Raw genomic sequence first — 25,443 nt, 5'->3', positions numbered from 1 at the left:
GCTACGGTGTGAAGAAGATCATGTAAGGCCTTATGAAAAGGCAAATGTACTTCTGAATCAAAGGTAGGATGGGTGCAAGGAAAGAGCAACAGACTACAAGGAACATTTGCTGATTGCCAGCAAAGCAGTGCCAAGCGCTAGCAGAAGAAACATGGACAGTGCTGATATTGCCTAAGTTCACATCAGGGGACCTCTCTGAGAGAACACATTTCCCAATTGCTATTTACACATCCTGCTTTTGTCCCTCCAGGTGTGGGGTCTACAGCAACCACCAGTGTGAGAAGGGGAGAAGCTGACTTACCGTCACAATTTTATGTTGCTCTTCATTGCATCTGTGAGGCAAAATGGGAATTATTGAAGGAGGGATGAAGATGCCATCCAAGGTATGGATAATACCATTTGATGCCACAATGTCCCGTATGTTTAAGGGGATCCCTGATTCATCCATCAGAATTCTCCCCTGATGCAGAAACACAAATAGTTTATCTGCATTTTAGCCCATTAGACTGTATCAACTACATAACTTCCAACGCAGGAAACAGATGGTACAAAACATCAAGTGCAAACACACAAATAGTCAAGCCTCTTAGTGGAGTCACAGGTTGGATAATAAGCAAAATAATTCAATGTCCTCATCTAAGTCTAGTTTTTTAAGCAGAGGAGGAAGCAGAGATGGGCTGAAACCACTTTGTTCAGAACCACATCCAGAATTTCTCCTAGCACAGGAGTGTTTGCCCAAAAGGGTTTTGATTCATACTTACATCAGCACTGATGTTGATGGTAAGTATCTGGTTAGCCATAGTAACAATGTGGGGCATCGTTATCAGTTTCTCTACAGTCACCTGAAATAAAAACACAAGGGGACAGTACCATGAAAAAGCAGGGTCATTTCAGTACAGCTTCAGAATCCTTCCATGATTCCTGCCACTTAGAAAACCTTCTAAAGGGGACTTGACTTTAACATTTACATTTCATGAAATGCCTTAAACACAAACAATGGGTCAGAGGGAAATCCAGGACTTTGTGTGAATTGTTTGCAGTACTGCAGGCACAGCAGTGCTGGTGGCAGCAACCTTGGGTTTCATTCCCTGTGCAAATAACAGTCCAACACAGCTGACATCAAGTCTCCCTAATAGCATCTCTTACTAATGCAGCTGGAAGTAAGGTCAGCCTAATAAGGAGGTTTTCCAGGACATATTCAATAAACAACGCAAGCTCAGCCAGCAGCATAGTAGAGAACATATTTTGACTTTATAAATAAGCTTATTTCTAAAGGCAGAAGAAAATGTAAACTGCAGCTACTGTAACGATTACTTAATGATTACTTAATGATTTGAGAAGTGAGAAGTTCTGAGAAGCAAGATAATTGTTACTTTTGTGTCTAACAGGTTATTAAAAAGTAGTTCAGTTTGTTACCACGTTGTCATTCATCACCTGCAAGCAAAACTACGTTTTGCTGTTTTGTCAAATTGCTGCTTGTTTTCTCCATTGGAATTAGGAAAATCACAAGGACTGACATTCGCTTCTCAGTAAAGAATGGGAATAATATTGATATTTCCTAATGAAGGACGTGACATTGTACCATAATGCTTGAGTATTCACTTCCTCCGCAGGTTTTCTGTCTAATTTTAAACATTTCTCTTGTTTATTGTATAAGGTAAAATGTCTTGTTGATGCACTGTATTGATTTTATTTATCCTGCCATTATGGTACACAGTGATGTTGGTGCAACAATTGGCAGTACCAGCTCAGACCACAGGCTCGCTTGCACCAGTTCCCCATCTCTGACTTTAGCCACTGGTGGAGCCCAAGGGGAGAGGAAAAGGAGCAAGGAGTTTGGACCAGTTCTTCCCTTGGCTGTAACTTTTGTGTTGCTGCTGTTAGTGTTTTAGGGAAACTGTAGGCTGGACAGTTCATAATTAAGGTACATTCCTAGTTAAAAGTTTAACAAATTAAAGTGATAACAAGAGATCATTTGCCTGCAGCAAACTCTGATGGACAATATTTTCATTGTAAAGGCGACACAACTAAGGAGCACCATCACTCCCAGGAAACTCAGAGTTCTGTGATGGAAGAGCACAAGCTGTCCTTTTGCCAGCCGCTTCCATGGTAAACATTTTGCCTCATCAGATCCTGAATCACATCTCTGCTCCTCCAGGGAAAGTCCAAGAAGTAGCAGCTGAAGTAATCGACACTCCGATCTCTATGCCAAACAACACATACTGGCCCAAAGGACCCCAATTATCTGCAATTAGAGCTGCCTGCCTTACCGCTGCTGAAGTGTAGATATGATGTTTCACAAGTTCCTGAAGCTTATTTATGCCCTAAGGAAAGAAGACAACATAAAAATTGGATACCCTTTCAATGCTCAGGAGTCAGAGGAGGCAACTACATTTTCTTTTAACCAAAGACTGACAATGCCAATGTACTGGAGCAGTGAATTCACTTGATGAATAAGTTCCTTCATTTTTCGCTACCCAAAGCAAGGGTGAGGAAAGCAAGCCAAACATCAGATTTAAGCAATCTGCCTAACCATATTTCTCATTGCAGATTCCATTAGCATTCACTTCTCTCCCAAAGTCTTACAGAAATAGAGACATGATTTAGCCATCTCCAGGAAGAAAAATGATCAGATACATTGCACAAGCCTAGTGCAACGCAGCTCAGGATGTCTTTAAGTACTATGAGGTCTCACCTCTGTGAAAAGATAAATGAGCCTTCCATCTCTCAGCTTGTCCACGCCATCGTTGCTGGGTACAAATACAGTAAAGGGGCCTGGTCCGTCCAGTATTGCAGGCAGGCCGCAGTTCTGCAAAAACAATAAAAGATTTCATGGTGGATCTAGCATGAGTTAGTGAGGGCGGTCTACCAGGAAGGGAGAGGAAACTCTAAGCAACCCACTAGAGGCAGAGCTATTGAAAAGCAAACGCATACAAGGGGCATCTGGACACCAAGATAGGTATGTAATATAACAGAGGCATAAATGCCACAAAAACATAGCTTGGACAATGAAGCCGCTGGTGTGAACAAGGGAGTACTGAGCTCATGCTCCCTGCGTGCTTTAAACACACAAGTACACATGCAGAGACTAAAACTGTATCTTTTTGCCTGAAGAGCAGAAAAAGAGAATCAAGTCTATAATCACAATTGTGTTTAGTGAATTTTGTAAACAACTAACAGCCACAGAGCTGAAAACAGGCAGGCCATGATTGTTGTGAGCAATGCTACAGCAGATCCAGATGACTCTGATGGAGGTAAAAGGAAAATCATCCTGTCCCTAGTGAAAATACTAACTAAATCAGCAGCCTCAAGGGTTTATAAGCTGAGGACTGCTTTTCTTTAGAGATCTATATCCCAAAACCAGGTAGCTACAATCTAGCCTGGCATGGGCAGTCATGAAACCTTCACTCTTTGTCCTGACAGTGATCAAGAACTAAACATGCTTTGGAGAACAAACTCTCCAAGGGAGAGAGGAAGGAGAGGCAGGGAAGCCGATGGGAAAGAGGCATGTATGCTTGCTGCTTGTGCCGGATCCCCTATAGATGTGACAACTCCGATCGTTTCCATTCCGTTTGCTTACATAAAATACACAAAAGAAGAAATGACACAGAAAAAAAGCATCCAGAAAGAAAGCCAAACCACTGAGATGTATTTAAATGTTATTCAAAATTTCCCACAAAAGCAGCAGCAGGCTTACCAACAGCAGCAATGCCACACCTTCCTGGGGCAGACACAAACATGCTTACCTCCAGTATAGTTTCAAATCTACTGAAGATCTCCATTGATGCAAGGATCTCGCCAATGGTTTTCTGCAAGAAAATACAAAAAGGAACTTAGGCACAAACTCCTTCCCATGCACAACAAACCAGATTTTCCAATGTATCACGCACTTATTTTCCTACTCCCATCTGCAGATTAAATTAAATGAAGATGCAATTGCTCGTTATCATTAAAACCAGAGACACACCACTTCCAGCAATATACCAACCAGTTCTGGGCTGATAGGCAGCAGAGCTGCTCTGTCATCTTAAGCCTCCCTGTGCTTTGAGGACGAGAGTTCACTCTGCCACCTGCAAATGAGCGCCAATGCTGACAAAATACAATACGTATGCATATTCCTGAAAACACAGAGGAAATAGATGTCTTCCTTTTTGCCACATCGCCCATGAAGACAAAGGTAACAGGAGGAACGTCCCTTCAAGTATCAAAACTTGTGAAGGGACTTGTCTGACCTTTATTTGCAGGAAACCGCATAGGTTTTTGCAGAAAGTTCTTTCCGCAGAACACACAGAGGCACAGAACGTGATTTCCAAGGGACATGGGTACAAAGGGATTTGATGCCAAAAATGGCTCATGCGATCACTAGCCTTTATTGCAAAGCCAACATCACAAGGGAAGGAAATGCCTGAAGGAGCCCAGAGAAAGACAAGCTCTGCAGGCAGCGCTCTCACTGTTCTGCCACCCCACAGTAGCTGCAAATCCTTCCCTGCAGGTACCTGAGCACGCAAACACAGAGGTCCAGCTTCCCCTCTGGCCCACAGACACTCCTTTTTGGAAAACATCACCATGCAGGTAATAAGACTGAGAACATCTTAAGTGACAGCAGACTTAAACATCAGCGATGGGCACAATCAAATCCGTATGAACACACAGAACTTGTACAATTGATACACCAACCTCAGGGCACTTCAGCTGAGGAGGTACTAACACTCAACACAACATTATGGCTGCTTTTTAAACACATAAAATACAACCATAATATTACCCAGTCTGACTGGTTTTATACATCAATTACAATGATGTAAAGTAAATACAAACTACTACCAAAATCCTGCCAAATCCAAGAGCTTGTGTTATTCTATGAGCAATTTTTTTGCAAGGAGGTAGGAGGTAACAGGGCCTGCTTCCTGCATATATAAAATATAAATATAAAATATAAAAATGCTCAGGCATAGCAATGTAGTAGCTATAGCAAAAACGTCTCCCAGCTAACAGGCAAAAGTGCTTAGCAGAACTTGAACCTGAAACCCCTGCCCAGTGTCTTAAATTCAAGACTTCAAAATGCAAAACTCTAATGATTGTTTGTCCTCATTTTGTATATTGCTAATGCAAAGACAACTTTTTCATTACAATTTCAAAATGCAGTGCAGACCGATTAAGGAAAATCTTCATTTGATTTTTATGTGAAAAATGCTTTTTCAATATTTATCCTGTAAGATACACATTCTGTGAGATACAACTGAAAAAAGGGCTCATTTGCTATGAAGGGACAGATCTTACTCATGAAAGTTGAACTCTCTACTCATTCAAGTGCTGTAAAAGTATCACTGCGAGGTCTGTATCCGGCTTATGCAGTGCTATCAGCTACTTGTAAGGGCATGCTGACATAATAGTGCCTAACAGGAGCTGAAAAGAAAATAAATAGCCTTTTACCTTTAAAAAAATCATCACTGGTTTGGAAGTTTAATGATGTAAACAGATTTTTTTTAAGTTTTTATCCTGCTGTCCCATAAAACAGAAGAAATACGAATATCTGCATACCTGTGGGTTTCTGAGATTGTCAGTGCTGGTTTTTTTCCTTAGGGTGTTAACAATATGCATGATGCCATTGGATGCTGGTAGGTTCGACTGCAAAACATTGTACAGTTCCCCCGGCAGGTCTTGATATCGAAATGATTTGACGTACGTCTGGATAATAACAAAAGGTTATTTTCATGTGGTATATGTGTGTTATCACAATAGATCTATAAATCGTTGTTCCCTTCAGTGCTCTCCGCCTATGTGTCAGCAAAGTGAAGGCACAACCAGAGTTATTCTGAAAAAAGTAAATTTAAGGAGCGGCCTGGGTGTAAAACAAACAGCCCACCTCTACTTGAGTTTGGGTAATATTTTGATCCTGGGGAGTACTTTTAAGTCTTACTACAAAAAGGAGACCTAATCTGGGACAGTCTGCTCTAGAATTAAGTTTGTCTGAGTGTGAACAATGCTTGACCCCACCTCTGGATCAGAAAAGGGTGCACTGACCATCAAGTAGCTGCTGCCTCAGTCTGCCAAGTACAAGGAGAGAGGCACGGCACAGAGAATTTGGAGGCAATCCTGGAACAGCTTTGACTGCAATTTTTATTGGCTTATAATGCCAACAAGGAGTCTTCATAACAAAGCCAAACCAGTCAGGCTCACTGAATTATAAGGCACGTATCTGGTCCTTCCATACTGTACGCAACCACGCACTGAAGCTTGGCGTATGGAGCTGTTCCAAGGGTAACCTACAACTAAGCATCAAGGTATCGGTGCTGCAGCCATAATCCAAGTTCAGGCAAGCACAATTTCCCTGTGCTTTTCATTTCACCACGTGCATTTCTTGAACTGCTTCTCCCTGCCCTGAATTCTGGCTGAAACAAAGGAAGGGGAGGGGCAGACTTCCCAGATCAAAAGACTCCTGAGTAAACAATCAGGAAAGAAATTTAAAAGGAGCATTGACAAGCTCAGTTCGGATTCCCCAGCTCCAAATAGTGCTTTGTCCTTTTGATGCATGCAGGGTGCATGTATTGCGACCTAGACCTAAAGGCCAAGGCTGGATCCTCAGAGAGGAAACATACGGCTCTCCCTTGGCCCGCTGTAAGCATGCATGCAGGAAAAGTGCAGGATGGAGAGAGAACAGTGGACGCTGGAAAATATGAGTCAACTGAAAAAGGGAAAAGAGAAAAAAATCCTTCCATATCAGAACATAATGATGAAAAACTCTTTGATAGGATGACTAAGAAAAACAAAATAGAAAGAGGGGAAAAGGGAAACTGGAAGAGAAAATATTCAACATATGTCTGTGTCCAAGCACACGATCTCCAAGGAGAAGCATTCAGTCTGAAGAGAGACTTTGCTGCCTCTGCCATGTCAGCCGCGTGGATATTGTAGCTGCTAAAGGGAATTCTCCAGAATACATATACTGACAAAGGAAAGACCATTCATAAGCTTAGGAGTCAGATTCTGGCTAATTGGTTGCCGCAAGACAGGAGAAGCGGTTGCTTGGGATGTCTGGTCTTAAATCACCTTGCTTTGGACTCCACAAAGGACCCTGTTGTTCTTATAGCAGGCAGGCTGACTAGAGAAAAAAGGTTTCTGGTTAAGAAAGTGCACCAAGCAAACTATGCTCAAACTCCAGTCTGTCCTACACAAAAGCAGCGGTCCAGGACTTCATTCAGGAGAACACTTACCTGGCTACTGAACGTTAGCTGATGTCCTGACAACGTCCACATAGTCTTGGCTTTTACCATGTCTTCCATTAAATGCAGACCAGGAACAATGTGCATTCTGCACAAATCCTCAGCAGTGGTATCCTTTGGGGAATAAAGACCACATAAAGAAGATAAATGACATCTCCTTTCAAAAACCTCATTTACTGAAGGAGCCATGATATTACCTTTCTCCCAGCTAACACACACACAGAGAAATTCTTAGCATACAAGATCGAGCTTCCCTCTTCATTTTGGTTTCACTGGACTAGCACTGTGGCAAATCTTTTGCTTCTGTTTACTTACATGTTCAAACACATGCAAGTGACTTTAGAGGAGTCACCTAGACAGAAACCTATTGGACTTGGACAATTTTAAAACTATCCTTGCATGCTCCAGATTATTAAACTGGCTGAAGCTCCCCATACACAATCTTTGTTTATGTTGGACCATGTAAAGTGGTCTCAGCTGCTGATTTTACATTTAGTTTCTTCCTTTCTTTTCTGGGCTTTCCATCACTGGTGGTTTTTTAAGACAATCCTCTGTCTATACTGATTTAGGTGGAACTGATCCTTGTGGGAACAGGTAGACTAGATAACTCAGGGGCCTTTGCTGATGTATTTTCTATGAACCCAGAAGTTACCATGATGACCTCGGCAGAGGGCCTGACTTTTGTCAGCGAAACCTCTGCTCAAAAAGGCAGTAGGAGACAGCTAATGTCCCTTGCATTTTTAGGTTAGGAGTTGCTCCCTAGACTTTATGTGAGTTACTGCTGCTGCGTAGATAGCTTTGCTATGAAGCAAAGGAATGATATTTCTAAATCAGTTGAAAATGTAGTGTTTAAATGGGGTTGGTCTGAATTATTTGTAAGACATTTACCTTCTCACATCTGAGTGCTAGCTGCAAGCTAGCTGCCACCTGAAACACAACAGGCACCTTGCCTAGCATGCAATTAAAATCCCTACTGCATGAGCTGCATTTGTAGATCGTGTGTAATGATTTTTAGCTCTGTACTGGGAAAATGGCTTGTATACCTTCTCATCCTAATGATGGATAGCCTGGTTGTGGACTTAACTGTGCAAAAACTACTGCAAACAAACACGATTTAATTAAAATATAAATAAAATAATAATATGACCTGTAGGACCTACTTGCTGAAGCCTAGAATTCTCAAACTCTTTTTCTGGCTCCCACAGCAGTTTTTTTCAGCCTTGCCATCCTTGCTGTCCCCATTAATAAAATGAGCTCTTCTCAAGAAGTTAACACCATACCCATATCTAGAGCCATAGGCCCAAAATCCAACACTTTGCCACAAATCTCAGCCCCTTTTGAAAACTCCACCCTCAAAGTAGTGAAAAGCTACCTAAAGTTTTGAGAATAGTCACACACAGGAGGTTTGAGCTTTAAATGAAGAATGGCCAGAAAAACTTACACTTCCCGACATTAAAAACAAACAAACTCTGTCAATATTGAAGAGAGAGAGAGAGGTTTTAAAAATAATACGAGGGATGTAACATCCTCTATGAGATTGCAACATAACCAGACAAAGAACAGTCTTCCCAAGAGATTGCTTCTATAAATACTGCCTTCCAAAGTTCCTCTCTCATGTGTCAATCCGTTTTTACAGGCTGCAGAACTCAGGCAGGCAAGAATCCTAAGACAGCAAAAATTTGCTAAAACCAAGAAAACTTACATTAAATTCCATTCTATCATGAACCAGAAGAAGGGATGGTACAAAGACTGTCAAAGGCCCGTATTTAGTCAGCAACATTGAGCAACCAGAAGCTGTAAAAAGAGTGGCAACGTGAAGTAGTCACTTGGCATATGGCTTAACTCCAGCAACAATTATTCCTCTTGTTAACAGCACAATTCAATCTACGTATCTACATAGATGTTCGGCTAAGTAGAGGACCCATGGCACACCAGCCTCGAGCATCACCGCTAGAAAACTCAGCAACAGCTGAAAGATGCTCAGCCTTCAACATAGATACTGCACGTGGAGGCACGCTGGTGGTTTGATACAAACGGGTTTGAATCACACCTCCAAGGCACGTTTTCCTTCTTCTGCAGATATGGTACGTCCTTCTCCAGGACTGTCAAATACCTAATATTCATCTGCAGTGCTCTCTGCAACAATCTCCTCAAGTCACAATCCAGAACTGGTAATATGAGTTCAGAGATGTGATGTGTTTGATTTTGCAGCCCATGGTCACAAACTGCGAAATAGACCTATTACGCTGAAAAGCTTTTAGCCCTTTCTGACACACTCTTGTCCCCACATTTGCTCCGTTCCCCAAACAAAAACCAAAGACATTTACCAAACATTTTCCTGGCGACGTTTAATTTCCTAGCAAACCTTCCTCGTGAATTATACTGATTTATCTCACTCAAGAGATCTTTATAGCAACTTCTCCCATCTCCAATCTCCCCTTCTTTACAGACACAGCTAAGAGACAAGAATGAAACAAAACAAACCATTATAAAACAGTTCACAACACATTCAACAAATGTGAGTAGAACAATTTGTCAGTATCTATACCTGAAAGACAAACCCCAGCTAAAGCTTGGTAACTTCTGCCTAAACTAAGGGACAAGAAAAATGATGTACACTGCTGGAGTGCAAGCAAATTTGGACCTACCCAAAGACAGTGAAGATGCTTTCTCAGATACAATCAACCTAAGGATTGACTGCTCTAGAGTTCAGATAGTCACAATATATTTATTGACACCTTTCTAACTAGATATTCAGTCAGTACCGGTCATTACAGCAACTGAAAATTTGACGTAATGCATAAAAACCACAGGCTAAGTGAAAATCTAGCAAACAGCTCCTGTGTGACCCCTCAGCTTCAGTGAGTAGTACCAGCTCAAGCACATCAGTTAGTTACGGTTTGTCTTAGACTTAATGAGGGCCCCAGACAGACTAATGACTTTCCCAGAAAAGCTTATCTACATGTGAAAATCTCCGTCCTGATTCACACGGATTTATAGTCATTACTCAGAGGCTACTTAAGATCACTGGCCGATAACCGTGTTTTTTCCCGTTTGGGTTTTGTCCAAGTATCGGCTCTGCTCTTTCTGTTTCAGGGATGCAAAGACATGCGACACGGGAGGAACTGACATTACTCCAGCCTCAGAGGGCTGAGTGCCAGCTGCTGGTGAACAGATATACGAAGGCAGAGGCTGTGCTGAACACCATGTCCTGCACTTTGCTAGCATATCTTCAGAAAGGGAAGCCACCCTGTTTCAGTGCTGGCCTGGAGCACACAATGAGCAGGTGGATACTAACGGTTTTAGCAGCACTGGAGAAGGAAGGGTCAAGGAGACAGGACTGCTCTTTCCCTTTTCAGTCTCTCAGAGAAGCTCCACCTTTTCTTACTCAGTGAAGATTTCTTTGGTGTTGGGAGGTCATTATGCAAAAGTGATCCTGGATCTGGCAATATTTCCCATCTAAGGGGTATCAACTTCTAGGTGTTTTGCTCCAGAGGACTAAATGAGGTCTGGTGTTTCTTCCCTCAGCTTCGCCCTTCCCTGTCAATCTGCAACTCTAATTCATTTCTTGTTTACAGGCTTGAGTGGGAGGAGAGCCAAAGACTTAGCCCTCAGAACAAAATGTGGGCAAATGTGAGCAAACAAGTCACACATCTCCCTTTTAATGATTGATTATTAACTGATAATACCATATTACTACCACCAACCTGGGGGAGCTACATCTCCAGTTCACATCACAGAAGATGCTGCCCCAGATTTAAAGCATCTTGTGACCAACATGCCAAAATGTACAATGACTGATGTAAAACTCCTTACTTTCAATGGGCTTGCTACAAACAGGCTCTTCTCAAAAGATGACTCTTGCCCATTCCCCCCAGCTCTCAGTTTCTTCAAAATTCAGCTCATCCAAATTCAGTTTCTATTCTAGCTGCAGAATAAGCTTCTTTAATAGCAATCTTTAAACTGGCTTACGTAGGATTTCCCTGGGAATTAATTTCACACGTGGAAGTCACGTCGCAGAAATACTGCCGGCAATCATTGGGAAATGCAGAACACTCGGACGAAGGAGTTCTCCTACTTGTCCCAGGTTTGCAAACACAAGATACCTAAGGGAAGGCAACAGGGTGGTTATAAAGCTGCATTCATCATCTTTTACCCAATAAGTTCCCCTACAAAAAAGCTGCCTGGTCTCCCTTTGCAAAATCTAAGGTGAGGAGAGCAGATTTGACCAACACAATGGTGAGGTCATTTGAAGAACTTCTCACCTGGCCATTTTTCAGACCCTTACAGGTTGCCGATGTGCTGTTATTGCCCTTACCGTTCCTGGACGTCTGTAAACACAAACTGTGGAGTTTTCTGGGCAGCCTCCATTGTTGTCAACACAAGGGTTTATGGGCTGGCAAAACTTCCCATCTCCTTGAAATCCTTCTTTGCAGGTACATTGATACTTTCGTGGTCCAAGAACCTTGCACACAGCGAAGGGTGAGCATGGAGAAGAAGCACAAGGATCCTGAGCTGCAATTAAAGAGATGAGAGGTGAGAGTAACCAAATTTCTCTTTTCAAAACAGCACTTACTACATCAGAGCAGAATGCAAAAGGCCTGGAAAGAATTGCGTATAAGGAATTTATACTATTAAATTTCTAAAGTTTCCCAGGAAAATAAAATCATTTCAGAGACAGCAGACATTTTGGGTTTTTTAATCCGAGGAATTTGGATGACACATTCTTCATGTTACTTCAGTAATAGAAGTGTGAGTGACAGAGGATGCTTGGATTTACTTCTGAACCATTTAGGTCACAGAGAAGTTTCTCACCTTGGCAAGTGCTCCCACTTTTTCTGTAGCCCAGCTTGCAGTCACACATTGCTGTCCCATCCCTCACCACACATTCGCTGTTGGCCTCACATGTCATGCCTTTGCAAAGGGGAAGCTCTGGAATCACACAGCAAAGAGTTTCCCTTTAAGCATGCAGGGCACTGCTGTAAGATACAACTTACCTTATAAAATATCTGGAAATTAAGGCAAATACGGTTTCCAGAGGCCCCAAGCTGGCACAAAAGCCAGGGGGTGTGGACAGCTCTAAATCAGCCTAGGTAGTCAGGTTCCGTAAGGCTCAGAGAGAAGAAAGGATCTATCTGGTTTCCAGAGAAAGAACATAGGCACAAGGAGATGGTCAATCTCAGCCACTGTCATGGAGTGGGGAGCAGACCCCAGCTTTTCCCTCTGTCTAGATCTCCAGTGCTCAGATCACCTTCTCTCTACATTCCCAAGCTATTTATTGCCCCCCAGCTCCTTCTGGGACACATGCATCCAAGCCCATATCATAGTTTAGCTTCAACAGCCCCTCTGCAGCTCCCAATGAATTTACCTTGGTCACACCTGGGGCCAGTGTAGCCTCCATAGCATGTGCAGCTTCCATTCCCAGTGACGCCACTGTTGCATTCCCCATGCACACAGTCACACACTGCAAGGAAAGTCCAGACAAAATTGACCTTTAGCTACAAGGCAGTGCACAGGACTCCAGGCATACCTTGGCCAACTGCTCCGGGACTTAGCACCCTGATTTCCCACCAATAATCCACAGCAAATGTAGCTTCTTTTAAAAATAAGGCCATGCAGTCAGAGCTTACAGAGGGCAAACTGCTTGGCCTGGGCTAAAGAAGACAAAGTGAGCCCTGTAAGAGCAGCCTTGAATGCAAGGTCTAGACCACCTTTTCAGGCACGTGTTTTAACTTCCCACTCCGCTAAGTCTCCTGCAACCCATGTGGAAGGAGGCAGTATTATGAAAGCCCACCACATTTGTGATCCCAGCAATGGTGTCGTTGTATGAGCACAGTCACCAAGATCACACCCATCCCACCTGTGTGGATACAAGGGAACCAGGAGCTGGATGAACAGGGCTCCTTTAACAGCCAGACTGCACTGGTCATAAATCGCTTCCAAAAATGCCATATATGAGAAGCAGAACTTTGTGTATTAATTTTGTAGGGAGGGCAACAAGGAAGAAGCTGGGAGACAAATGGGACAGTTACAGGAGTTTGGAAAACAGCTGGGAAGTGAGTGTGGGTCACCTCAGGGATGTAGTAACAGTGTGGCTAAAAAGAGAGAGGAAACTGGGATAGCCCTGGTAAAGGGGGAGAGAGACTTAGAATAGGAAAAATGGACTGATTTGCATGAAAGACTGAGAATCATTTGTCTAATGGGACAGTGGAGAAGGGCACAAAGACAAAATGTCAAGACACCTGCTATTAAACACTGCCAGCTGGCATCCCTTCCTCCTCTCCAGCACCCTTCTTCACCCAGCCTTCCCGCTCCTCTTTCCTTGCTCTCAGGCATTTTTGTGGAGGTTTCACCTGAATTACTCATCCTTACCTGACTGACAGTCTGGGCCAAATCGATTTTCATCTTGACAATCCTGGCAGGCAAAACCACCATATTGCTCCTAGAAGAGCCCCAGAGTGTTCCAGGTGTTATTTTTCTGTGTCATTGCATTGTTTCACACATTGCTATAGTTCAAAGTCTCTCCCCATTTCCGATTTTCTGTGACAGCTGAAGCAATACAGTGAAGAAAACTGATCTGTTCAGTGGTTTAATAGTATCAACCAGCCCTCATGGCAGAGAAGATCACAGCATAAGCCAACATGCAGAGGGCATGCCAAACACCAGCAAAACTCTGGTGGGCGTTGAGGAAACACTGTCCTGATCACAGACAGGAATGTGCCAGCTGGCTTCTGATATCTCTCTGAAAAAGGAATTTGGAATTCTGATGCCAATTGGACCTTTGACATTGATTTTACAGGGCTTGGGGAACTTTAGCATATATTTTAATTGATATAAAGTGTCTTTGAGTTAAGTCCAAAAGCTACTTTCTCAAAGAAGGGCCCAAGAGGTAGGATTTTACTTATCCCTTCACAATGCTATTAAAGACGCTCTAAAAACATACAGTTCACGAGAGAAAGTTTCAAGTCTGACACTGATCCATTAAGCTAAAAATTTTAGAAACACTGCTCTATATGACTCAAATACACAGGAATTGTTTATGCTTTTGTTGTACTAAGTCTGGAGCTGTAAAGAAAAAAATAAAAATCTGCCCTAAATTCTCTTTTTCCTATCTCTTGCTTCTCCTGAAAGAGGCAGGATCTGCCTGCCAAGGTGCCGAATCAATTAATTTGGGAAGTATATCATTCAAGTCTGGAAAAGGTGCAGCTCATTAAAAGCCAAGTATTGCAGGGCTTCTTGCAGCCACAGACTGACACTGACTGTTTCAACTGGTCAGAGGGTTAAATCCATGCAATTCTTTCTTCATTTCACCCTAGAGATCCTTCACAACTCCACACCATCACCAACAGTGCCTTAATGCTATTCCAAACACACCAATACTCCAAGAAAACCACAGACAGTGATGCTGTAATGAAAGAAGCTGCTAATGACCTTCCAGACAGAAGGTCAGCCTTCATCCAAGGCGTCTGCCCAGACACTATACAACCCCCTCTGACAAAATCAATGACCCTAAGAATAAATCAAGCACTGACCTTGCAGGTGCAGGTCCCGTTTTGCTGCATACCATCCAAGCATGTCCCATGGCCATTGCAGGGATTTTGAGAGCCACCCGGACACTCTAGCAGGCAAGAGACAGGCCAGACAAGATGAGATTGAACAACTAGCACTGTATTCCCCTTTCCATCTCCTCTTCCTCTAGGAATTCCAGTTGTGCAAAAGCAATGGCCTCTTCACCAGCATGGTCCCTGCCTGCTTATCCAATATACCTAACATTGGCCCAGAGACAGTTAGCATGGCCAGGAGTGGCACCAAGGAGCAATTTGACTGCTAGCTAAGAAAAGCCTTTTATTAAAAGTCTAAGGAAAAGTCCCAGTTGTACATAACTAACTAAATTTCAGCAAAGGCACTGAAACATGTTTTGAGGTTGAGCCACTGCTGCTAGCATCAGTGGCAGAACCGAGGGCAGTTCTGAAACTCAGGACAGGTGGGAGCCTGTTTTGCAAAGATACTCAGCATTTTCAGCTTTCCCCGACTTCATGAAGAGCTGGGAATGTGCTCAGACAAACATGGTCCACGCATCTTTGGAGTGGGGTATGTCCAAATTCTAGGGACTATTTCTGAAAGTTTTAGATGAGTGATTCTTCTGATGAAGCCAATTGCTTATTCAAACCACTTCTGTGTGAGAATAGGCTCAAGCTCTCAAATGACCTCCTATTTTCTGCAGGACTGGAGTGTGTCTTTCCATATTCCATCAATCTGTCAATCAGATGAGAAGTGTTTAGCTGAGTAAGTCTTGCTTTTGGAATTTTGAGATGAGGCAAACTAAATTCTCATTACTTGTCATAAACCTGAGCGGGAGTTTTGGGACAGTTATTTTCACCATGGGTTGGAATTGCTAAGTATTTTCAGTGGCTGAATGGCTGACTAACAGCAGTACACGTACACGTGGCACACGCACTGCAGACCAGAGGGACAACAGAAAGAAATATCTTCCTCTTCCTTTGGAAACTTTCTTAAAGAGGAACAAAACCAACCCTTTCCAAAAGCTTATTTTTAAAGAAGAGACAAAAGGAAGTTCCACCAAAGGAGGTTATGTTATGCGTTAAATGTAAGAGGATTCAACTCATTTGAAGCAGAGATTCCTTCCCCATTATATTCTGAACCTCCCAGAGAGATAACGGAGACCTTGTGAGTGTTTGAGGAATAATGATTATTAATCACCTCAATGAATATTTAATGCCTCCTATTAAAACTGATTTGACTTATTCAACAGACAGAGTGTGTCATAAAAAAATGAAAAACTTACCATAGCACTCCGTACCCCAGAATCCTGGACAGCACTTTTTCTCCTCAATTTCTTTTTTACATATGTGATGGCACCCTGGCTGGGAAATGGTATTCTCTCCTAATTTGACAGTGTATCTTAAAAAGAATAATCCAAGATTCATGATTACAGCACAATCATACCACACGCCTGCTGGAGGGTTTCTAAGCAATCCCACTGCAGTGCACTGAGCTCTCAGTGGAAGGAAGGGCACTCATTTCCTTCGCCATACTTGCACACAAGAGTTTGCTCTAGGGTTATGGGTTCTCTAAGGATGCCCATTGATTTGAGCCTCAAAGATTAGTTACAAGCAATCTGCCAGGGACTGGATATGAGACAGGATCTTGGGCAGTCTGAGGACATCAGGACAGAAACGTTGGACATTGGAGGGTTAGAGAGCATAGAAACAAAGTTAGGATCTCCAGGGTGACTCAACATTCGACTTCATACCTAAAATAACCTCAAAAGAACAAAATCTCCTTGCAGGACTTGTCCCTTTCTGTCTTGCACTAAAGATTCCAGATTGGGATGCTGGAAATTTGGATTTAATAGCTGTGTTATTCACAGATTCTCTGTGCAATCGTGGACAAATTCCTTAAATCCTCAAAAGAAGCATCTTCTTTTCAACCCTTCATCCACCACCTCTACACACAGGGTAAGCCCTTGATGGCAGCGTCTCTTGTTCTGCATGTATGCAGTACAGAACTGTTCTTGGGTCTGTACAATAACCACCATAAGAGCAGATAACACTCAGAAAAGCTGCATACACTCACATTATTCTTGCACTTCATTTTATTTTTGGCTCAACATCCTTCCCAAAAGGAACTTGGAAATTGTCTCAATAGCACTGCCGCTTTGGCTTCAATCTGACTTCTATGTGCGTCTGTGCAAAAACTGCTATAAACTGCAAAACTGCTACAGCTATTTTTAAAGTATTTCAACAGAACAGCGATTCACAGAAAACAGTAGACAATGGAGCTACATATTAACTGTTAACATTCACTACTGAATAGATATGCAAACAATAATCTATAGTGTTTCATTTTTTAAAAACTTCCTGGTAAATTCAGTTTTCCTTCACCCTTTTCCTATTAGAGCCAAGCTCAACAGAATAAGAGCAAGGAACACATGAACAAGCAATTGTCATAAAGCGAAGTAGGAAGGTAAAAAGTTCAGAGGATTATTGCTGGAAGCTGGAAGGATACGCCACGGGAATTATCATTATACTATTTTTTTAATAATCCACTATGGGATTCTGTGTGTGAAACAGGTTTCTACGGTAGACAGACCTCTGTTAAGTTGCTACAGGAACATTAGCAAACTCAGGCTGTTTAGGGAAGTTAGAAGTAATTATCATGTAATTTGTTCTGTATATATAGAACCTTATGCCCAGCAGAAAGTCCACTGGATTTGCGAGGAGACAAAAGCAACAATAATAGGGGCGATAAATCCATTTTTATGCATCTGAAAACAAAACACCTTGCATCTTTAGAGCTCAGAAAACATACATGTGCTCTCCTGAAGGCATAGATGCTGCTCCCCGCATAGCAGGGCTGCACCAAAAGGTTAACATGGTTAGGAAATAGGCCTTACCTGCAGTCCCTTACTCCTAATCCTTTGGTGGTCTTTAACCAGCCTCTTGGACACAATGTTTTATGCGCTATAGCACAAGCAGTACACGCTGTATTCAAGGTAAACATCGTCTTGATATTGCATCGCATGGATTTTAACTTAAAAAGGAAAAACAGAATGGAAATGATTACCCTAGCCACTCATCTTGGCAACCTTTAATATCTTTATCAACATTGCACCATTCTTTAGATACCACTGGGGAGGGCAGTGACCAGTGCAGCTGCTGGGAGGTAATACCACACGCTCATATGAGCTAAGCCATCACGCCCTGCTGCTGCACGCTACGCTGCTTGGATCTCAGCTGGAAGGCAATAGGGCAGATCACAGCTATCTTATCTTTCCCCTACGCCTCACAGCAAAAATTCTAACCATTTCTAAAATAATCTTAAGTGAGCACTGTTAATTTAAGCTGATCTTTTGCAAACATGCGGTAGTGGTATGTGAGGACAAACCCTAAATTAATAACCCTTGCCAGAAGGCACTGAATTAAAGTGCAACACGTTTCTGTTTTCCATGCCATTGATACGATCCAGTTCATTGGTGGTTTCATTGCTGTTTCACGGGTCTGAAGAACCGAATGTGTTAGTTCAGTCTATTTGTGTGAGCCCAGGAGCTGCTCGCACAAATATTTCTCACAGCAATTGTCTTTGAGAAGGGCAGGGGGGTGGGTTAAAAGGAAAGGTGACCCTAGGTGAGAAGGACCCCATAAACACTGGCAAGAAGATCAGGCTTAAGGATTGGTTAATTCACATGGCTGGTGATAAATTCAGCATGAGTTCTTCCACCCAACGGGAATAACTTTAATGGTTCACGCTTCCTCACAGGGCTTTTCTGTACCCCGGTACCCACCAACTCTGCTTCTCCAAATGAAACACGGACAGAGCAGCTGAAAAACGTACAGCCTCAGAGCAAATAATCATCATCATATGCCAGTTTGTCATTGAAGCTCAGGATTGTACCCCAAAAGGGTTTCCTTGTATTCCTAAACTACTGGAGTCAAGCCACTGCATGGAAACATCATTGCTCATTTTAAAAAGAGACAACGTTTGCCACTGACGATGGCAGAAAAAAGCTGGCAGTCACAAGGTGTGTTCGTCCCAAAAGGTCACTGACTGGAAAAAAGAAACACAGCTCACCTTAACTGTGCCTCTACAGGCACTGTATTTTCTAAAAATAAAAACATGAGATCAAATTTTGGGAGGAGGCCTTGATCTGCGGTTTTTTAAGCCAATCCTGAGCAATGCTGTTAATGCAGCAGCTCTCCTGTGCCCAGAACTCCCTGGTTTTGATTCCCATCAGCAATCTCAGCTTTGCTTCCTCTGAACCTAAGCCCAAATGCATACATTTGCCTCAAGGCAAGGGAGGAAGCCCATGGCTTCCCATCAGTTAGCAACAGCTCAGGAAGGCCCTCCCAGATGATAGCCAGCAGACCCTGTCAGGAAAACCTCCTGAGAGATAACCCTCAAGTCCCAGGTCTGCAGGGACATCTCCCTGCAACAGTTTCCTGACTCACACCCACATTGCCTCTGCCTGGAGTTGTTGAGCTTTTTCTCATCTTCGTGGATCCATCTTCTGCAGCCATCCATGCAAGAATGCTGCCCAACAAAGAAAGTGATTCCTTTGTCTGTAGTGGCCCGTCACATAGATATTGATTTCTAGTTGCGCATCTGGGGCTTTCCTTACCATAGAGTAACCTCCACTTCCTTTGGTAGTAGAATCCCCAAGGAACCTGTCATGTTAAGGACTCCTTCTTTGCATTATAAACAGCTCAAAACCAGATGATTCAAGTACAAATTAGGACTCCAGATTAAAGACAGGCTTTTGAAAGGAGCCAGTTGAAGCCAGGCACTTGGTTCTGACAGAACGGTACATCTCCTGCCTTTTTAGTCCCACCAAATCCCAGCTTTAACCTTCACTGAGACAATACCTCAGAAAAAGGAGTGGGAAGACACCCAAGAAAGAAACAGAGAGATGGACACCTTGCCATGAATTATGATATTACGGGTGTCAGAATTGCCCCACAAACCTTTAGCAGGTGTCAAAACCACCCTATTTGTATGAAAAAGACCACACAAACAGTAGAGCACAAAACACTGAATTAAAACTCTCAGATCTTCTATTTCATCTTTACTTCCAGGCATCAGGAGACGGCTGTCTGACACAGTTGGGCCATTAAATGTGTTCTCTGTCATGGTGGTGGAGGAAGACGCCACTATTCACACATTATTCCATTTTCTTTCTCTTTCCTTCATCAATGTGGCTCCATTTCTAAATGGAGATGGATGCTGGGAGAGGAGAAGGGTTGTCACTCCTCCCTGTTAGCATTACTGGCGGGCTTCTAAGACAAGACAGTTATTGTGGAATCCCCCCTACCCTACCTTCCTGGGACAATTCATAAGTTTTAGGCAGCTTTCCAGTAAGATCTTCCCCTTTTTATAAGGAAATATGCTTGTGTCAGCAACAGGCCAGAGGAAAGAGGAAGAAAACAGCTGTGTGGAAAATAATAAAAAAAAAAATCCCTTCTTATTTGAGTGACAGAACTGATGAAGCAGTCATTTTCTGGAGTGTTTTGCTTCTTAGGAAAGCAGAAAAGGGAATCAAGGCACATAAATGCATCAGTTTGGATACCCAAATTTTGGAGAGGATGAAAGATGGGCAGGAGTTTGAGTCAGAGGTGGCTCCTGGAAAACAATGATGCACTGCTCCCTTGGGCTCATGCGTGACTGCTGTTTCTAAGTTTGAAGATGGTGGAGAGGAAGCAGTGAGAGGCAATGTCTGTCCCTGTGATGCAGCAATGCTGCCTGGTGGGCCGAGAGTCAGTGAGATGCATGGTGGCTATGCCAGGGAAAAGGGGTGAAAGCAGTCACCATTTGGATCAGATGATGTGAGCCTGGACGGTACCTGGACTGGCGCTCTCAAACAGCTCCAAAATTAAAGGAGGCTTTTAAAGGAGAAGACACTTAGCTGTAACCGAACTAAATTAAGACCCAGGGTGCCTCTGCACACTGAGCTCTGTCTTGCCAGGGCTGGACCCTGTACTCAAACACATGCCATGTGCACGAGCAGCCACTCTGTGCTTAGCTGAGACATATCTGAGCTTCTGGATGCTGCAGTGTTTCCTTCCCTCCTCTCACTTGGACACAGATGTCCCTGACTTCTCAAGTGCTCATGTTTCTGTTATTCCACCTCAAGACAACAAGCTGGGAAGTTTTTTTTAAGGGCTAGTTTCATTCCTCTCATTTTCACCCTTTACCTTTTCCTCTCAAAACGTAACACAAATCCTTCTGCACAGCAAAACCTCAAGTAAGAAAGAAAAACACATTCGGACGTCAGTGTTCGGCTCCAACAATCCTGGGAGCCAGTTCTGGAAAAAGTCATTATCTAATGAATCACCAGGTTTCCAGTGCATTTGGCCTTTACAAAACAGAGCTATAGACACATGCTTGAGTCATTATAGCCATGCACCTCCCCAAGAAGTTCTCAATAACACTTTAGCTGAACAGACCAGTGGCTCCTGGACACACAAACCCTTTGCACTGGCCCAAGGAAGACACTTTTCAGCAATAGAATGAACAATCAAGCTGAGAGATCACATAACACAAGATCTACTGTTGCCCTGGGTGTTTCCCACCACCTCAGCTGCAGAGCACTTGAGGCACAGGGATGTAGAGAGCACTCCCCTCACTTTCCACCTGCCTCTGGTCCTCCTCCAGCACAGCCCGGGACCGGCCTCCTCCCAGCAGAAAAATGTTCATGGCTCTCACATCTGCTGCAGCTTCCCCAGCCCATACTAAGAGCTATACAAAAACCAAATCAGGCCAACAGATTTGCTGTCATGTTTGAGCCATCAAATCAGAGCCCTGAGGTAACATCACTGAGAAGCAGCAGGCACAAAATCTCTCTTTTCTCTCTTCATAGCCCCTGCAAGGCTCCTGCAAGCCAACGGAGGCCTCTTGTGGAATCACAGGACTACTATTGCTATCAAATCCAATGGCCACCCTAAACTATTGGAGAAGACTTCCCTCCCATTATATCCTTTCAAATGTTTCTTCTCTTTCTCCAAAAAGAGTGAAACTCTTGGGGGAAAAAACTCTTGAGTGTTATTTTTCCTGGATTAAACAAACTGCTCCAGAGGTGATTCAAAATATTTCACTTCTCTGCGAGTGTGTACTCATTACCTAATATTTTAACTGTTTCACACCAAGACAGACAGACACCTCAGTGATTACAGAAATCAACACAGTGTCTCAAAGTCAAGAAACTAAAATTTTCACTTAAACCAGCTGAAGATGTGAGCCCATGCTTCTGAACGCACTACTGTACTGCAACCCATCTGCCTGGAACCTATGCCTCCAGACAAACAACAAACACCAGTACAGACACTTCTTAAAATCATGTTCGTGCACAAGTCACCTTAACTAACCTACAAGCTCAAAGGTTCATGAGGTCCTTACCTTATTTGTATGCTTATTTGGCATTTATGGCCCTTTTATGAAAGGGTCTCTACAAAAGCTTCCACCCAAAGTTCTGACACTGAAGCACCTTTCCAGTGCTCTGGCTTTTTCTAAATTAAGTCTTTTAGACTCACACGTACCTTCCTTAGCGCAGGTCTGTCCACTCCCCACAAGGCCCGTCTTTGTCATTCAAGACAACCCTTCCATAGCTCGGATCCCCAGAGAATAAGATTTCCAAAGGCCCCACAAAGCTTCTGACTTTGTAGGCCAGTTCAGTCCCCCAACAGCAGGACACAAGGAGGGCGATTTCAGAAGACAAAATAATACAAAATAGTGTGAATTCTAGCCGACAGAAAATGGGATGCCTCACCATGGAGCCTAGATCAGATCTACAAAGGCATCATACATCCTGCTAGATGCTGCTGCTAAACCCAAGGACGGAGATAAAGAAATCAACAGAAAATCAAGAAAATTGAAACAAAATGGAAAGTATTCCACGCTCCTCACTAGGTAGCTGAAAGTATTTACCCTGTTGCAAAGCAACAATTTGATGAGATTTTAAAAAATTTTTTATAAAGTTTTTCTGGGAAACTTAAGGACCTGTCCTGCCAGATGCTAAGCTCCCATTCACATATACTGAAAACAGTGGAAGACAAAGATGCCGACTATATTCCTTTCATATTACTACTTTTGCATCCAGTGCTGAACATAAATACAAATTTAATCTGATCTAAAACTCAAGCAGCTCCCGTCAACCTTATTTTTAGTTCCTCAGTTTGGACTACACACATATCCACACATAGACAGAGAAGACACCTTATCGTACTGAAGTTTAATTATGGATGTTATTCTGCACCTAACTGAATGTAAATGAAAAAAGGAGTTTTGGGGAGGACTATTTCATAACATGCAGCTGCCCAAATATGAAGACCCATTCAATGAACGTTTAAATAAAGACTCACAGACTTACCTTCTGACTCTGGCAGTCAGCTGTGGGAGTGAAACACGCTGCTAAGAAGAAAAACAGCAACCCAGGAGGATGCATTTTCATGCTTTTACAGGCAGGACCCTTTCCACAAAAGGGGTGGTGATAGAGGCTGCAATTTCTGTAAGATAAGACCGCCTACTAAGAATCAGATCCAAGACAAACCAGAGGTTAAAAGTAAACAGAGAGAGAGCATTTTCGCACTCTGCTCTTTGGCTGCAAAGCCTTCAGAAGTGGATCTGCTACTTCTAGCACTGCATCTGAACCAATACCACCTTTTTCTTTCTTTCTATTCTTTTTTTAAATGCACAAACAGAACTCCTTAGTAAAAGGTTTACTCAAAACAGGAACATCTACGGATTTCCTCTTACATATCAGTTCAAAACAGAAGGAAGGAAATCCTTAGTTTTCAACTAATTGGAATGAAAAGAGGTTAACTGTATGCTTAACTGAAGGCAAATCCAATGGTCAAACTTAAATACCACGAATTCATGAAGGTTAAGTTAATTTCCTTTTACCACTGATGTTACTATGTCCACAACACCTCAAACAGAAGGTTTGCCTATCCCAAAGTATGCACGAACAAAGCAATGTGAGTGACATGCTGCACTTCAGAGCACTAATGTAAGCACATCCTATCAATCAATCAAGCACTCTGGGTAGGCTTTGATATTTATTTAAAGTATTTGAGTTTCTTAGCAAGAAAAGCATCACATTTTGCAGGTGCTATGGAAGCAGTGGCAAAATACATCATTTTCCAAACACTCTGCTGACAGCTTGATGAATCCAAGGAGCACTTTGATAGCACTCAGAATAGGAAAGTCCCAAAATGGGATTAAAAAAATACATGCTAGCCTGCAGTATGGTCTGCAACTGAATTTCTCCTTTTGAAAATTACAACCAACCAAGACTGATTATCGACAGATTTTACATGGACTTTGCCTCCCTACGCTGCCAAGAGAACCCACTGTAGTGGGCAGTCTAAAGACTGCTTCTGTTAGTAACAAATCCTACTGAGCAAGGATCTTTTAATTTTTGAGCCATTAATACTACGTGAAGGTGCCTAAATGAAACCAGTATAGGTAGCTACTCTTGTGTTTACATAAATAATTGAGAGCATTAATATTTCCCCCCCCCCAAAAGATAAACATGCTAATATATAAAGTACATAACAACTGCTGTACTTACTAGAGCTGTTAATTATGCTTTACCTCTTCCTCCGTCCCACAGTGCCAGACAGCATGATGAACAGCAAGCACTATTATATATCCTGCACTAACAGGAAGCAGATAAGGCACACAACCATCCACTGTGACCCATGTGAGAAGTACCAGCCCACAACTCAATCTGACGACTCAGCCCACTTGTCCCATTACAGGCCAACTGCAGCCCTGGGACCATCGTTGTCCAACAGACGTCCACTCTGTCAAGGTCAGAGGGTTCACACAGCTCTGCAAACCATTTGGTACCCTGCAGATGTCTCAAAGGAGGCAGAGGCAACAGAGCTCACCAGTTCTGGTGGGATGGCAAAGTCACAAATGGACAGCAGGACATTCTTGTAGAGGGGGACATTAGTAGGGAAGCTGTACAATGCTTTCTTTCCGTACAGTCATGGTACTAGACTGGCCATCTAAACAGAAAAAAGAGATTGCTCCTCTGCTCCATGCTACCTGTTAGGCATACACAGCTACAACAGGCAGCCTAGAAGGATGTTGAGTGCTTGTTGATAGGTTTTCCAAGAGCTGGCTATATGACATAGGAATTAAGTTACCAGTACTGGGCATCCACAGAAAGCTGATAAGCTTTTAAGGTAAAAATAGCTTACCCTGAGGCACTTAAAGAGGCATGGGCATCTTTTAATGAATCTTCAGACCATTTTCTAAATGGCCCAACACTGAAAATGGTACAGGGGAAAAAGGACACACAAAGACTGATTCCAAGCCTTTCCACTGCTGCTTATCATCGCTGTATCTGACCTGCTGCAAGGAAATTAGGAAGGGAAGGGAGAGAAAGACTTGGTGACAATTCCTGTCTGAATTAAATAAATCAGATTCATAGCAACATTAAAAGGTTCACAGACAACTTCCTTATCTGACCATATCTCATTTAAAGGCAAGCAACACAACAGCAACATACAGGCTAAAAATGCAAACACTGAGAAGTGCCATTGTACAGCAGCAGAGCATAAACTGAAAAATCAAAAGATCATCTGTCATCAGATGCTGCTTTCCTGATCCAGAGGCGCAAGCAGCATGTTTCAACCACTGTGTACGAACTGCTCCGAGAGAATGGAAACTTACTTTGCTGATCACTGCTGCTGGATCTGGA

General features: G+C 42.8%; 1 protein-coding gene across 3 annotated transcripts in view; it reads right to left on the bottom strand.

The window, feature by feature from the left end:
• The window catches only part of STAB1 (stabilin 1), a 61,258-nt gene extending 36,835 nt beyond the window's left edge, over positions 1-24,423 (bottom strand). The window contains exons 1-19 of one of the 3 annotated variants that reach the window (XM_074602761.1): positions 24,304-24,423; positions 23,101-23,236; positions 17,638-17,774; positions 16,027-16,142; positions 14,753-14,838; positions 13,593-13,662; positions 12,589-12,684; positions 12,036-12,152; positions 11,539-11,735; positions 11,193-11,326; positions 9,548-9,675; positions 8,923-9,014; positions 7,212-7,334; positions 5,542-5,688; positions 3,747-3,809; positions 2,696-2,809; positions 2,271-2,324; positions 762-842; positions 302-460 (exon numbers count right to left, since the gene is read on the bottom strand). In XM_074602761.1, coding sequence (XP_074458862.1) covers positions 302-460; positions 762-842; positions 2,271-2,324; positions 2,696-2,809; positions 3,747-3,809; positions 5,542-5,688; positions 7,212-7,334; positions 8,923-9,014; positions 9,548-9,675; positions 11,193-11,326; positions 11,539-11,735; positions 12,036-12,152; positions 12,589-12,684; positions 13,593-13,662; positions 14,753-14,838; positions 16,027-16,142; positions 17,638-17,774; positions 23,101-23,181 — 1,995 coding nt within the window. In that variant the 5' untranslated portion in view covers positions 23,182-23,236; positions 24,304-24,423. Of the gene's footprint in view, positions 1-301; positions 461-761; positions 843-2,270; positions 2,325-2,695; positions 2,810-3,746; positions 3,810-5,541; positions 5,689-7,211; positions 7,335-8,922; positions 9,015-9,547; positions 9,676-11,192; positions 11,327-11,538; positions 11,736-12,035; positions 12,153-12,588; positions 12,685-13,592; positions 13,663-14,752; positions 14,839-16,026; positions 16,143-17,637; positions 17,775-23,100; positions 23,422-24,303 lie in introns of those variants that run through there. The other 2 variants (XM_074602762.1, XM_074602763.1) reach the window with 2 other exon arrangements.
• Positions 24,424-25,443: the final 1,020 nt, after the last annotated feature.

Source organism: Larus michahellis, chromosome 10 (genome assembly GCF_964199755.1).
Source record: "Larus michahellis chromosome 10, bLarMic1.1, whole genome shotgun sequence".
Classification (NCBI taxonomy): domain Eukaryota; kingdom Metazoa; phylum Chordata; class Aves; order Charadriiformes; family Laridae; genus Larus; species Larus michahellis.
The sequence above is the reverse complement of the archived record's forward strand: the minus strand, read 5'-3'. Positions and strand labels throughout refer to the sequence as shown.